General features: G+C 44.2%; 1 protein-coding gene across 1 annotated transcript in view; it reads left to right on the top strand.

Moving 5' to 3' along the window:
- Nucleotides 1-15,805, top strand: part of LOC124124860 (V-set and immunoglobulin domain-containing protein 10-like 2) — a 50,624-nt gene that overhangs the window by 27,422 nt on the left and 7,397 nt on the right. Inside the window, exons 5-13 of the mRNA XM_048380956.1 lie at nucleotides 2,573-2,890; nucleotides 4,123-4,401; nucleotides 6,509-6,769; nucleotides 8,582-8,860; nucleotides 10,598-10,915; nucleotides 12,577-12,879; nucleotides 13,202-13,327; nucleotides 14,234-14,267; nucleotides 15,594-15,625. Of these exons, the coding sequence (XP_048236913.1) occupies nucleotides 2,573-2,890; nucleotides 4,123-4,401; nucleotides 6,509-6,769; nucleotides 8,582-8,860; nucleotides 10,598-10,915; nucleotides 12,577-12,879; nucleotides 13,202-13,327; nucleotides 14,234-14,267; nucleotides 15,594-15,625 (1,950 nt within the window). The remainder of the gene's footprint in view (nucleotides 1-2,572; nucleotides 2,891-4,122; nucleotides 4,402-6,508; nucleotides 6,770-8,581; nucleotides 8,861-10,597; nucleotides 10,916-12,576; nucleotides 12,880-13,201; nucleotides 13,328-14,233; nucleotides 14,268-15,593; nucleotides 15,626-15,805) is intronic.

Here is a 15,805-nt window from a genome sequence, read left to right as displayed (position 1 = left end):
AGCAGTTGCTACAAATTACTAAGCAGTTGCTACATTTTACTGAGCAGTTGCTACCTTTTACTAAGAAGTTGCTACATTTTACTAAGCAGCTGCTTCATTTTACTAAGAAGTTGCTACATTTTACTAAGCAGTTGCTACAAATTACTAAGCAGTTGCTACCTTTTACTAAGAAGTTGCTACAAATTACTAAGCAGCTGCTACATTTTACTAAGAAGTTGCTACATTTTCCTAAGCAGTTTCTACATTTTACTAAGCAGTTTCTACATTTTACAAAGCAGCTGCTACATTTAACTAAGCATGGGCTACATTGTAATAAGCAGTTTTTACATGTTCCTAAGCAGTTTCTACATTTTACTAAGCAGTTTCTACATTTTACTAAGCAGTTTCTAAATTTTACTTAGCAGTTTCTACATTTTACTGAGAAGTTGCTACATTTTACTAAGAAGTTGCTACATTTTACTAAGCAGTTGCTACAAATTACTAAGCAGTTGCTACCTTTTACTAAGAAGTTGCTACAAATTACTAAGCAGCTGCTACATTTTACTAAGAAGTTGCTACATTTTCCTAAGCAGTTTCTACATTTTACTAAGCAGTTTCTACATTTTACAAAGCAGCTGCTACATTTAACTAAGCATGGGCTACATTGTAATAAGCAGTTTTTACATGTTCCTAAGCAGTTTCTACATTTTACTAAGCAGTTTCTACATTTTACTAAGCAGTTTCTAAATTTTACTTAGCAGTTTCTACATTTTACTGAGAAGTTGCTACATTTTACTAAGAAGTTGCTACATTTTACTAAGCAGTTGCTACAAATTACTAAGCAGTTGCTACCTTTTACTAAGAAGTTGCTACAAATTACTAAGCAGCTGCTACATTTTACTAAGAAGTTGCTACATTTTCCTAAGCAGTTTCTACATTTTACTAAGCAGTTTCTACATTTTACAAAGCAGCTGCTACATTTAACTAAGCAGTTGCTACATTTTACTTAGCAGTTTCTACATTTTACTGAGAAGTTGCTACATTTTACTAAGAAGTTGCTACATTTTACTAAGAAGGTGCTACATTTTACTGAGAAGTTGCTACATTTTACTAAGAAGTTGCTACATTTTACTAAGAAGTTGCTACATTTTACTAAGAAGGTGCTACATTTTACTGAGAAGTTGCTACATTTTACTAAGAAGTTGCTACATTTTACTAAGCAATGAGTGGTAAGATCCCCATCCAAGCATTGTCAGGGCCTGGACCTGGTTCGTGTGGGATGCGGCCGTATCCCCATCGTCTATTGGCCTTTGAGTAAGATGGCTTTAAACAATATTCCATTGATTTTATGAGGAAGTCTTTGATAGGCATTTAGAGTGAGTGAGTATGGTTTTACGCCACTTTTAGCAATATTCCAGCCATTTGATGGCGGAGACACCAGAAATGGGCTTCACACATTGTGCCCATGTCGGATATCGGACCCAGGTTTTAGGCGTGACAAGCTTAACCACTAGGCTACCGAACACCCACTATAGACAGTTAGAAATTTATATCATCAACCGAGCCAATCTGGGATTCGAACCATGGATCACAGGCTTTGGGCAAAGGGAGGCTACTCTGCACCGAGAATTTAGGTGTTTGACACTACTGGACCGGCTGTAGCCCTGTTCAGTTCGTATGGTTATTTTATCAAATCAAATCATGTCTATAATACTGACAATGGTTTTAGAATGGAAATAACTATTTACATATATTCACAAGAAACTTACAGGTAGGCATGGATACTTTAACCATCCCGCGGACTTTATTCTTTTTTACTGGAAGAAAAAATTAGGCCTAAGGCGCCGCGATTCGCTGTGCAGAGTTGCGTCCCTTGGGCACGCCAGAAACCTATAATTGTGGTTTCGAATACCGGTTCGTCTCGATTATGTTTCTAGGTTTGTCAGCACCATACCCGTGCTCGCGGGTTTCACCGAAGTGGTAAACGTCTGAGACCTGCATCACTTCGGGCTTTCCTCCCACATTAAGCTGACACGCCACGATATAACTGGAATACTGTTAAAAGCGGCGTTAAACCCATCTCACTCACTCACACACTCACAATCCCATAGCCCCGGCCGAACCCGGACCTTCACTCTAAGTACACTAACCCTAACATTTTGACGGGGTTTTCCGGATTCGAAGCCACGATGATAGTATCTTGGCATATCCAAGGGAGACAACCATGCATAGCGAATTGCCGCCCCTGGTATGACTGTGTTCCTTTCCTAAGCAGAATGGTTAGCAACTGGTGATGGGTTGGTTTCAAATGAAGTTACCACACGTGATCAAGTAAAGTCTCCAAGCTGGAACCTTTCCTGAACCAGACCGAGTGAGTGAATATGGTTTTACGCCGCTTTTAGCAATATTCCAGCAATACCACGGCGGGGGACACCAGAAATGGGCTTCACACAATGTACCCATGTCGGGAATCGACCCCGGGTCTTCGGCGTGACAAGCGAACCCTTTAACCACTAAGCTACCCGACCGACCCTCCTGAACCAGAATAATAATGTAAATATATATGTCATAATAATTAATAATGGCGTTGCAGGTGGTGTGACATCGGTTACTCTCGTCAACATCACGAGGGACAGCGAATCCATACATATATTGGACGGCTCAAGTCTCGTTCTTATCTGCGAGACTTCGAAAAGCTTTCCAACAGCAAGTGTAAATTGGTACAGGAATGGCAGTCAGAATGTTACGTCACAAAGTGTCCAGCGACAGGAAGGGACGTCCGTTAAGAAAAAAACTATCAGCACGCTGACGTACCCAGTGACCCCTGTTGATAATACTGGCCTATTTTCTTGTAGAGCCTCCAACAGCCAATCTTCCGTGTCCTCCTTTAACGCGAAACTCAACGTTGTCTGTAAGTATTGCGCTCTCTCTCTCTCTCTCTCTCTCTCCCCTCCCATCTCTCTCTCCCCCCTCTCTCTCTCCCCTCCCATCTCTCTCTCTCTCTCTCTCTCTCTCTCCCCTCCCATCTCTCTCTCCCCCTCTCTCTCTCCCCTCCCATCTCTCTCTCTCTCTCTCCCTCAACGTTGTCTGTAAGTGTTGTGCTCTCTCTCTCCCCTCCCATCTCTCTCTCCCTCTCTCTCTCTCTCTCCCTCCCTCTCTCTCTATCTCTCTCTCCCCTCTCTCTCTCCCCTCCCATCTCTCTCTCCCCCAACATTGTCTGTAAGTATTGCGCTCTCTCTCTCTCTGTGTGTGTCTCTCTCTCTCTCCCTCAACGTTGTCTGTAAGTATTGTGCTCTCTCTCTCTCCCCTCCCATCTCTCTCTCTCTCTCTAGCTCACTCTCTCCCTCTCTCTCTCCCCTCCCATGTCTCTCTCTCTCCCCCCTCCCATCTCTCCTTCTCTCTCTCTCTCCCTCAACGTTGTCTGTAAGTATTGCGCTCTCTCTCTCTCTCTCCCCTCCCATCTCTCTCTCCCTCTCTCTCTATCTCTCTCCCTCTCTCTCCCTTTCTCCCCCCTCTCTCTCTCCCCTCCCATCTCTCTCTCTCTCCCTCAACGTTGTCTGTAAGTATTGCGCTCTCTCTCTCTCTCTCTCTCTAGCTCCCTCTCTCTCTCCCCCCATCTCTCTCTCCCTCTCTCTCTATCTCTCTCCCTCTCTCTCCCTTTCTCCCCTCTCTCTCTCCTCTCCCATCTCTCTCTCTCTCCCTCAACGTTGTCTGTAAGTATTGCGCTCTCTCTCTCTCTCTCTCTTTCTAGCTCCCTCTCTCTCCCTCTCTCTCCCCCCTCCCATCTCTCTCTCCCTCCCCTCCCATCTCTCTCTCTCTCTCTCTCTCTCTCTCTCTCTCTCTCTCTCTCAACGTTGTCTGTAAGTATTGTGCTCTCTCTCTCTCTCTCCCCTCCCATCTCTCCCTCTCTCTCTATCTCTCTCCCTCTCTCTCTCTTCCCTCTCTCTCCCTCTCCCTCTCTCTCCCTCCCTCCCTCTCTCTCTCTCTCTCTCTCTCTCCCCCTGCCCCCCCCCCCTCTCTCTCTCTGCTGGTAAATCAGGCCATTTAAGTTATGGTTAAAGCTATTTCTGACAATCCCAGATCAGAACGTACTTGTAAATGAATACATGTATAAATAATCTGTAATATATATATTGTCAACAGATTCTCCATCAAGGCCGACACTGAACGTTTCCCCATCCGCTGGCGTCCTTGAAGAACGCAATGTAACTCTGACCTGTGTATCCAGTAACCAAGGTAACCCTGAATGTATCTACAGGTGGACGAAGAATGGAGTCTACGTGCAGCATCGGGGATCGACCTGGACGTTTACATCCGGGCAACTAGATAATGGCGCGAACATAACGTGTCTGGCGGAGAATGAGTACACGAACAGCACCTCCACTGAGATGACATCAGCGCCTAAAATACTAAATGTCTATTGTAAGTGTTACCATATATGTCCATGGCACAGGGTTAGGAAAAGGGCCTGAATTGATTTCTCACTCACTCACTTGCTAAACACGTGTACCGTCAACTAGGCGTCGACAGATATATTTTGTTTGTTCAACTGTTGTGGGGGGCACGGGTGGCCCAGTCGTCTAAGGCGCCGCGATTCGCTGTGCAGAGTTGCGTCCCTTGGGCACGCCAGAAACCTATTATTGTGGGTTCGAATCCCGGGTCGCCCCGATTATGTTTCCAGGTTTGTCAGCACCATATCCGTGCTCCTGGGTTTCACCGAAGTGGTAAACGTCTGAGACCTGCATCACTTCGGGCTTTCCTCCAACATTAAGCTGACACCCCGTGATATAACTGGAATACCGTTAAAAGCGGCGTTAAACCCAACTCACTCACTCACACTCACTTAACTGTTGTGCTGCAATCCACTTGCACTGGGTTTCTTTGAGGCAAGGCGCCTTCCACTAGTCTGGTACCGCCATTTTGTGTGAAGCAAATTGGACTGATATGAGAGGTGGAATCTGATTGGTCAACAGGAGGGGCAGACACGCGAAATACGATCAGGCCACGATATTCCAGCCTAGTTTGGCAAAAGTGAACTCAGGTCGACTTTTATACTCAGCTAACTCCCTTGCCTCTGGGAGATGGTTTGTTCAAGCCATCAAACAGCAATTAAAATGCCACTAAATATGGTTTCACATTATATAATTTTACTCGAGGCGGAATGTCTCTGAAACTTTTAATTCTTATTCTCACCAATGGTAACGCCCCTGGTTCAAGGGGTTTCAAGGGCGGTCGGGTAGCCTAGTGGTTAAAGCGTTCGCTCGTCACGCCGAAGACCCGGGTTTGATTCCCGACATGTGTACAATGTGTGAAGCCCATTTCTGGTGTCCCCCGCCGTGATATTGCTGGAATATTGCTAAAAGCGGCGTAAAACCGTATTCACTCACTTACTCTAGGGGTTCCAATCCGTTTTTGATATGGTCGTATTGCCATATTGAAAATAATACTTTCGCCATTACTATGACACTTTTGTTTATAATTTAATGAAATGTTGTATATGTTTTGGTAGTGGTGCCTTGGTTTCACTCTGTGCGTGCGTGTGCTTGCGTGTGCGTGCGTGCGTGGTTGCGTGTTACGCACTTATGCAGGACTGCTGCAGACAATAGCACTGTATCAAAAGTAACACGTGTTGTAAAAGTTGCTTCTTTGCGTACGTAAAAATCTAGTATGGTCACCGTGGCACTCGTGTAATGTTGACGCTTCATGCCGCCGAGGTAATTGACACGCATTTTGACCAACCAATACACATTTCAGTCGTTTTCAGAGTAAAAATGGAGAACAAGGAGTCCATTCAGCCCTGACCTGAACTTGGGCCATAATCCTAAAAACATGGGAACCAATGCGTACTTATTTATTTTATTATTTTACAGACAGGCCTCGTGTAACAGTAAGTGGCGCAACTGAGTACTTATATTATATAATTTTTTTATTATTATTTTACAGACAGGCCTCCTGTAACAGTTAGTGGCGCGACTGCTTACTATTTTTAATATTATATTTTTATTATTATTTTACCGACGGGCCCCGTGTTACAGTAAGTGGTGAAACTGCGTACTTATATTATATTATTTCTTATAATGATTTTACAGACAGGCCCCGTCAAACAGTAAGTGGCGCAACTGCGTACTTATATTATATTATATTATTATTTTTTTTATTTTACCGACGGGCCCCGTGTAACAGTAAGTGGCGCAACTGCGTACTTATATTATATTATTTTTTATTATTATTTTATAGACAGGCCTCATGTAACAGTATGAAGTGCAACTGCATTCTCATTTATTTATTATTTTATTATTATTATTTTACAGACAGGCCTCGTGTAACAGTAAGTGGCGCAACTGCTTACTATTTTTAATATTATTTTTTATCATTATTTTACAGACAGGCCTCGTGTAACAGTTAGTGGCGCAACTGCTTACTATTTTAATATTATATTTTTATTATTATTTTACAGACAGGCCCCGTCAAACAGTAAGTGGCGCAACTGCGTACTTATATTATATTATTTTTTATTATTATTTTCTAGACAGGCCTCGTGTGAACGTAAGTGGCGCAATTACAAAGACAGAAGGTGAAACTCTTCACCTCACCTGTTCTGCTGACAGTAACCCGGGGGGACCTTCCTTCACCTGGACCTATAACTCCACCACCGTGTCAAACACCAAGACACACATCATGGCTAACATCAGCCGGGAGTATCAGGGCGTATACAGTTGTTCCGCGAGAGTGACTGCGCCAGTATACGGTTCTCTGGAGGGAAACTCATCAACAACAGTCACAGTAAATTGTAGGGTTTATATGCCTGATTTATCTCTTGGTATTAATGTTGTATGTCGATTCAACATTACAGGGGTGGTGAGGTAGCTAAGTGGTTAAAGCGTTCGCTCGTCACGCCGAAGACCCGGGTTCGATTCCCAAAATGGGTACAATGTGTGAAGCCAATTTATGGTGTCCCCCGCCGTGATATTGCTGGAATATTGCTAAAAGCGGCGTAAAACCATAGTCAAAATTATTTATCATCCAAAACTGGCTCCCACAGGAGATATTGTTCGGAATAGATCAAGCGATATCTACACTGTAGATATCGCTGCAATGAAATTACATCCCAATGCTTTGCAGACCAGTGTGATGCCACCGGTTACCATGACGTCACAATCAAATGACGTCACTTATGGCTCTGCTACTGAAGCTCTTAGCAGTACTTTTTACACTGAAAACACTGCTAATTACTGTCTACAAATTGAAAAAGTTGGAAGAATGATGTTGGATGATACATAAAATCTCACCCTCGTGTCTTTTGATATCAAATATATCAACACTCGTTGATAAAAGTGGCAAAAATCCTCGGCAAGCCTCGGAATTTGTCCACTTTTATCAACTCGTGTTGATATATTTGATATCAAAAGACACTCGGGTGAGATTCTCTATATGTACTTATTCATGGTCTTTGTATTGTAACGTGGTTATATTTTTCATTTGATCATATTCCAGTTCTTTTTGTTGCTGTTTTTTGGGGGTGGGGGGTTCACACTCCCACTTGATCTACCGGTGTGCTGAAACGTTTAAATGTACACCAATCAGCATTTTGGCGAATCTTACGGATGATTAGGGGCGGTGGGGTAGCCTAGTGGTTAAACCGTTCGTCGTCATGCCGAAGACCCGGGTTCGATTTATCTCTTGGTATTAATGTTTTATGTCGATTCAACTCAACATTACAGGGGTGGTGGGGTAGCCAAGTGGTTAATGCGTTCGCTCGTCACGCCGAAGACCCGGGTTCGATTCCCAAAATGGGTACAATGTGTGAAGCCCATTTCTGGTGTCCCCCGCCGTGATATTGCTGGAATATTGCTAAAAGCGGCGTAAAATCATCAATGATGATTTGTCAGTCGAAGCGAAATAACGTCTCATTGTTCCTGAGTTGGGAATAAATATACCAATCGGAATTACAATATTTATGTCCATCGTGACAAAATGACAATGTCTCGTGATTTACATGCTTATCAAAAAATATGTAATATGGTATCCTGAACGTCTCGTAATTAACATGCTTATCCAAGAGGAACCCGAGGATCATGTACTGAGTTATCTCCCCTGCTTGGTTATTCGTAATATGCGAGTGCTGAGATGTTTTTTGAAAGCAATGTTCGCTTCCCGAAGATCCAAGGAACAAACGTTTTTCCCGACCACTGGATATGGTCAGGGTTATGGAAGGAATGTGGTGTTCCTGCGCCAGAGCATTACACGGTTGGTACCGGATCACATTATTTTGTCTCGACGGGGGGCAAGGGGGCCTCACTCGTCTCAGGGGCCGCAATTCGCTGTGCAGAGGTGCGTCCCTTGGGCACGCCAGAAACCTATGATTGTGGGTTCGAATCCCGGTTCGCCCCGATTATGTTTCTAGGTTTGTCAGCACCATACCCGTGCTCGTGGGTTTCATCAAAGTGGGAAACGTCTGAGACCTGCATCACTTCGGGCTTTCCTCCCACATGAAGCTGACCCGCCGTGATATAACTGGAATAATGTTAAAGCGGCGTTAAACCCAACTCACTGCTCGACAGGTGATGTCATGTACTAAAAGACTGCTTCCTTCGTCTCTCAGACCCCCCAGACATAACAATGTCAGGAGTGACGCTGACTGAGGGACGGACCCTCACCCTGGTATGCAGGGCCTCAGGCCAGCCCGCCACCTACACCTTCTTTGACTACAAGCAGTACTGGGGGAACACGCTGGTCAATAGCTACAGGGGTACTCACGCTGGACCAACGTACACGCTACAGAAAGCGGGCGTCACGTACAGAGACTCAGGGGAATACGAATGTTCTGTGTACAACAGCATAACTTCTACCGAGACGAAACGTGTTACCGTCACAGTCAACGGTAGGTCCTAGTTTCCTCACTCTGTTTGTAGTGGTGTCACGATATATGTCACGATATTATACGTATCACGACGTATATGTCACGGTATTATACGCATCACGATATGTGGGTCACGGCGCGATACGTTTCACAATAAATGGTTCCCAATACGATACGTATCGCGATACATAGGTCACGTTGCTATACGTATCACGATATATGGGTCACGATACGTATCGCGATATATGGGTCACGATCCCATACGCATAATGATATATGGTTCACGATGCTATATGTATCGCACTATATAGGTCACGTTACTATACATATGACGATATATGGGTCACGATACGTATCGCGATATATGGGTCACGATCCCATACGTATCACGATATATAGGTCACGATGCTATACGTATCGCGCTATATAGGTCACGGTGCTATACGTATCACGATATATGGGATACGGTGCCCTACGTATTGCGATATATAGGTCCCGATGCTATACGCATCGCACTATATAGGTCACGGTGCTATACTTATCACGATATGTGGGTTCCGATCCCATTCGTATCACGATATATAGGTCACGATGCTGTACGTATCGCGCTATATAGGTCACGGTGCTATACTTATCACGGTATATGGGTTCCGATCCCATACGTATCACGATATATGGGTGACGGTGCTGTAGGTATCGCAATATATATGTCACGATACGATAAGTATCACGATATAATACGTATGGCGATACGTATATTTACGTCAAAGCACATGGAAACTTCGCCAAGAAATATTTCAGCGCACGTTCAAAACATTAAGCTACCTGTAAATACATGTTCATTGTGGCCATTCTGAGTAGTGAACCTGAAACACTTATAACTTCTTGATATTTGATTGACAAAACATCTGGGTGTCATTTTACGAGTAGTAATTTCTTTTAGCAAGTGTATCGACTCGTATCGATACAGAAATAAGACCGTGTCGTGTACCGTATCGATGCACCGGAGCAGCAATGTATCGTTACATCTGTTAGGTGTGGGTTGGTCAGGTATTCAGAAGTGGAAGTGTCATGTCGTCACACGCGGAAGACTGGGTCTCACCCAGCGTGACATTAAGCCACTAAGCCACTTCAAATCATCACTGACTAACGTGTTTGAAGAGCAGACACGCTTCATGTGATCTAATATATCGTTAAAACTTTGCTATTCTCTGTTAGTTTCTTTGCAGAGTTGTGTCCCCTGGCCGTGCCAGGAACCGCTTGTCATTAGTTCCTATCCCGAAGATTGACCGTTGATCACTAATTTGTGCTGCCATATGAGATTATATTATGTAGGCCGCAGTCATATGCATATGATATCACAGTACTTATATTATTTACTAAAGATTTGGGGCGGTGGGGAACCCTTGTGGTTAAAGCGTTCACTCGTCACGCCGAAGACCCGGGTTCGATTCCCCACATGGGTACAATGTTTGAAGCCCATTTCTGGTTCCCCCCCCCGTGATATAGCTGAAAGCGACGTAAAACCAATCTCACTACAATGGTAATATTTTCTATCCATGGTATATGAATGTGCAATAGGTTCTACCAATTATATCTTAATTTGCTGGTGACAAAATAATCGTGAGAGACTTGGAGTGTGGCTGTAGGTGTCTTTGATAATTACAGCGCATACGAAATTAATTAATACGAAATGATATTGTTCAAAGCGGCGTAAAACCAAACTCACTCACTCACTCACTATGCTACTACTTTCAGCGGCACCGGAATTTCTGTCTTCTTCATCCCCCACTCTGGCAATCGGTGCCAATGTCACGTTGTCATGGACCCTGGTCAGCAAGCCCAGCCTTCCAGGAATCACCTGGTACCATGGTAACCAAACACCGAGCTACCCTACTCCTGCAGTTACCTCTATCAATGTGGCGATGAATGTTTATGGACGTCAAGTAGTGGACGAGGGGTTCCAGGTCCAGATTCCGCTGCTAAACGTCCAGCCGAGTCAACTGGGGAGATATACAATCACAGCATGCAACTCTATTGACTGCAGAAACAGCTCTTTGAGCCTACATGCATCAGGTACTGTGGTCACAATGTCAACGTCACTGTGATGACATAGCAATGGGTTCGAGACTCTCTTATTAACAAATAATGAAAAAAAACCTGTTATATAGTGCACATATCCCTTAAAGAGGAGACCGCCTTCGTGGTCTAATGGTAGAGCGTCCGCCTGGAGAGCGGAAGGTCCGGGGTTCGATCCCCGGCCGTGTCATACCAAAAGACTTTAAAATATGGTATTTGTTGTTACCCTGTCTGGCGCTCGGCATTAAGGGGCTAAAACAAGGACTGGTCGGCTCGGAGTCAGTATACTGGGTCTGAGTGGGGTATTCATGTTAAACTGCGGCATGGTGTCTCAGTGGGCTAGCACTATAAATCGGCATCAGTCCGGACTGGTACAAGCAGCCTCACACACACACGTGCATGCACGTCGCTATTTAAGTGCAATAATCTTGGACGCAACGTTAAACCCCATTTCACCTCACCTCAAGTGGAATAGATGTTTCTTGACCGTATATACCATCAATACTGTAAACAGGGAATTGTTTGCGACCGTTTTATTATTGCGAGTTTTGCAAACGAGACTCAATCGCAAAAATTAAAAACTCAAAAATAAGTATAAATAATACATACATACTTTATTCATTGCAACACGTCATCAAATGCTGAAATCATCAACCAGCACCACAAGTTACTCAATAAGTTAAAAACACAAATGAATGCAGAATGGTCACACAATACATCACAAATGACAAACAGACCAATTAGTGTCACTGTTACCTCACAGTAATCCTGCCTTCTTCCAACCTCCCAATATCTCGTCGCAGTATTGTCTTTGGTGTGGTATTCGCAATATTTTAACGGCGCAGAAATAAAGCTGTTTACAGTATTCAATCACAATCGACGTTTGCGTCCCCGAGTGCAATGTGCCACTTCTGGAATATCCTGTGGTATATCCCGCTATTCCAGTAAAAGGACATGTGAATAGTGTTACAGAATTACAGAAGCGTTGTTTCGTTTGGTCAAACACAAGACCTTCGCCTGTATAATACTGAATCTTGACAAACAGAGGTCGATAGCATGAGCAGATAGTACAACCACCGACGTCACACATCATAACTATGTTATTCCCAATAGGCGATGTGACAGCCTAGTGGTGCAGCTTGTCACGCTGAAAGCTCTGGTTCGATTGCCCACGTGCATGGTACATGGTGAAGCCGATTTCTGGTTTCCCTCCGCGATATAGCTGTAATATTGCTAAGAGGCTAAAAACCTCAGCACTTGATCACTTTTCTGATCCGAAACAATCCGGGTTAGAAAAGGTCTTCAGCAACCCATGCTTGCCATAAAAGGCGACTATGCTTGTCTTCAGAGGGGACTAACGGGATCGGGTGGTCAGGCTCGCTGACTTGGTTGATGCATGCCATCGTATCCAAACTGCGTAGTTCGATGCTCATGATGTCAATCACTTGATTGTCTGGTGCAGACTATTATTTACACACTGCCGTCATATAGCTGGAATATTACTGAGTTCGGCGTTAACAAACAAACAAACAAACAATCACTATTCTCAATCGCTGGCTGTTTAAACATTCATGGGATACAGGTGTCCAGAGCTGAAGTAGGAACTCATGACGAGAGTAAGCCCTCTGCAGTCTCACAATTGTATTTTCCTCTCCCAGGACCCCCACTGGTACCTTTGGAGTTTTCTGCCATCAACTCCTCCAGCGAGTCTGTGTGGTTAAGATGGAAACCCAACTTCCCTGGCGGTACTTTCATCCAGAGCTTCATCCTCCAGTACCGTGTGAAGCCCGGGGGTAACTGGACCAGCGAGACCGTACCCCAGGGGACTGGACCCTACACCCACAAGAGGGTGGTCGGCCTGGAGCCTGACACGGAGTACGCCTTTAAAGTGCAGTCGCGGAATAATCGAGGGAGCAACTTTCTTGGTCCAGAAACCTATGAAGTATTTCAGAAGACGAAGGGTAAGCGTCAATATACTTACATGCATACATTGTTATTTAACAGCTCTTCAAAATAAATAATGCGGTTTTGACAGCAAATTCTGTAATGTATTGACAGTTGATCTCATTTCACTTTAACTTTCTCACACAAATTTACGGGCAGAGTTTAAATTCTTGGGTTTCATTTTTATGAATTGTTGCGTTAAAACATAAATCAGTGATTTAAAAGTTAACTGAACCCCGTACTCTTCAGATATTCAAGACGTTTTGGGTGACCTGTTTAAACCTTTTCGATAATGCGTGGGAGTTGTGATGTTTCTGGTTTCGATTTTTGCTTTGCCAGATGCTTGGAGTTCTGAAGCCCTTGGGACGGGCGTAGGGATCGGTATTGCTGCATGTGTAGGCCTGGCCCTGCTCGTGGCGGTTCCACTGCTGGTGTTGAAGTTCCGTGCCCACATTCCAAGAATCTGTAAGTGTTGCGTCGGTGATTTTGAGTCGAATATATTAGGGATCCCAAATCTATGTAATGTTCTTGTAATGTGTTGTGTGTGTGTATGGGGGGGGGGGGGGGGGGGGGCAAAATATGTTTTTGTAACTTAGTGCAGCTTACACATTTTTCTCTGATAAAGAAGGCAAATAATGTTGATGTTTCGCGTTTAAGGAGGACACGGAAGGAGGCGGTACAAGAAATAGCTCATTTTTGTGTAGTGTCACTTGGTACGTCAGCGTGAAGATAGTTGCTTGTCGTAAGGGGCGACTAACGGGATCGGGTGGTCAGACTCGCTGACTGTGGTGATGTCATCGATCCCAATTGCGTGGAATGATGCTCATTATGTCAATCACTGGGTTGTCTGGTCCAGACTCGATTATTTACAGACCAGCTTCATATAGCTGGAATATTGCTGAGTGCGGCATTAAACAACAAACAAACCAATATTTACTGACGTCCGTTTCTGTCGCTGGGAATTTGTGACACAAACATCTGGTGGAGGCAAATTATGTATCGTGGACACGCAATACATTTTTGAACACCCAGTGAAGGATTGTCTGTGAAACCCCCAAGACATGTCGTTTGTTTCCAACGTCCTCGGGAACAGAATATAAATTTGAAAAAAAACCGCATCCCAATCTCCCAGCTCTTAAAGGAACTGTTCCCACTGAAGTCCGAATTGGCAAGGGTCAAGATACACGAGTAAGTCCGGATTGTCAAGGGTCAAGATACACGAGGAATCGGTATATAGTGATCTTACATGTAGACGTTTCCAAGACTAATCGTCCAGACTGATGAGGCGTCACTGTAGATAGCTTTTTGGTACAGCGTCATTGTCAAGGAATATCTTCCACTCATACTAAAGTTTTCCACATTGTCTTGCAGCACGTCCATTCCCTATAAAGGCGAACTCACCAAGGTATGTTCACTGCCCATAAAGGCGAACGCCCAAGGTATGTTCACTGCCCATAAAGGCGAACTCCCCAAGGTATGTTCACTCCCCATAAGGCGAACTCCCCAAGGTATGTTCATTCCCCATAAAGGCGAACTCACCAAGGAATGTTTACTTCCCATAAAGGCGAACTCACGAAGGTATGTTCACTCCCCATAAAGGCGAACTCCCCAAGGTATGTTCACTTCCCATAAAGGCGAACTCACCAAGGTATGTTCACTCCCCATTAAGGCGAACTCCCCAAGGTATGTTCACTGCCCAATAAAGGCGAACTCCCCAAGGTATGTTCACTCCCCATAAAGGCGAACTCCCCAAGGTATGTTCACTCCCCTTAAAGGCGAACTCACCAAGGTATGTTCACTACCCATCAAGGCGAACTCACCAAGGTATGTTCACTGCCCATGAAGGCGAACTCACGAAGGTATGTTCACTCCCCAGAAAGGCGAACTCCCCAAGGTATTTTCACTGCCCATCAAGGCGAACTCCCCAAGGTATGTTCACTGCCCATCAAGGCGAACTCACCAAGGTATGTTCACTCCCCATCAAGGCGAACTCAGCAAGGTATGTTCACTGCCCATCAAGGCGAACTCCCCAAGGTATGTTCACTGCCCATAAAGGCGAACTCCCCAAGGTATGTTCACTCCCCATAAAGGCGAACTCCCCAAGGTATGTTCACTCCCCATAAAGGCGAACTCCCCAAGGTATGTTCACTCCCCATCAAGGCGAACTCACCAAGGTATGTTCACTCCCCTTAAAGGCGAACTCCCCAAGGTATGTTCACTCCCCTTAAAGGCGAACTCCCCAAGGTATGTTCACTCCCCATAAAGGCGAACTCCCCAAGGCATGTTCACTCCTTCAAAGGATGCAGCAGGACTAGGGTATTTACCGGCCCACTTAAAATAACAAATATACATGTTACGGATCCTAATGTTCAAATGGTCGTGTGTGTTTTTCAAGCTTGTCTTAAAAGGCGACTAACGGGATCGGGTGGTATGTCTCGCTTACTTGTGTGATATATTTCGTCATATCCCAATCGATGCTCATGATGTCAATCACTAGATTGTCCAGACACGATTTGTTTCACAGACCGCCCCCATTCAGCTGGAATACTGCTGAGTGGGGCGTTAAACAAACAAACAAACAAACAAACAAACAAACAAACATATTTCTAGCATGACTAAATGCATATTAGTGGCTACAATTAATAAAATAAGCGGAATCTAAATAACAACAACGTGCAAGTGCCAAGGGGCATGATATAATGGTTGATTAATTTAACTCATCTTCTTCCAGGAATGAAGAAACAAGTTCGTCGGATGATAGAGGTAACAATGTCTAGCTTTTTTGCGAAAATATGTAAAAATGTCGATGTTAAATCCACATTTAGTATTATATGAACACGGTATATTTGATGAATACGAATGAAGAATAATGTCAAGCAATGAGTGAATTGGATGTGATAAAGTTTATGGTTTGAATCTTTGACATTTGCTCTTCTTTAAGAA

The sequence above is a fragment of the Haliotis rufescens genome, unplaced genomic scaffold, assembly GCF_023055435.1.
Source record: "Haliotis rufescens isolate VD_foot unplaced genomic scaffold, xgHalRufe1.0.p SCAF_34, whole genome shotgun sequence".
NCBI lineage: Eukaryota > Metazoa > Mollusca > Gastropoda > Lepetellida > Haliotidae > Haliotis > Haliotis rufescens.
This window is presented reverse-complemented; position numbering and strand designations above follow the sequence as displayed.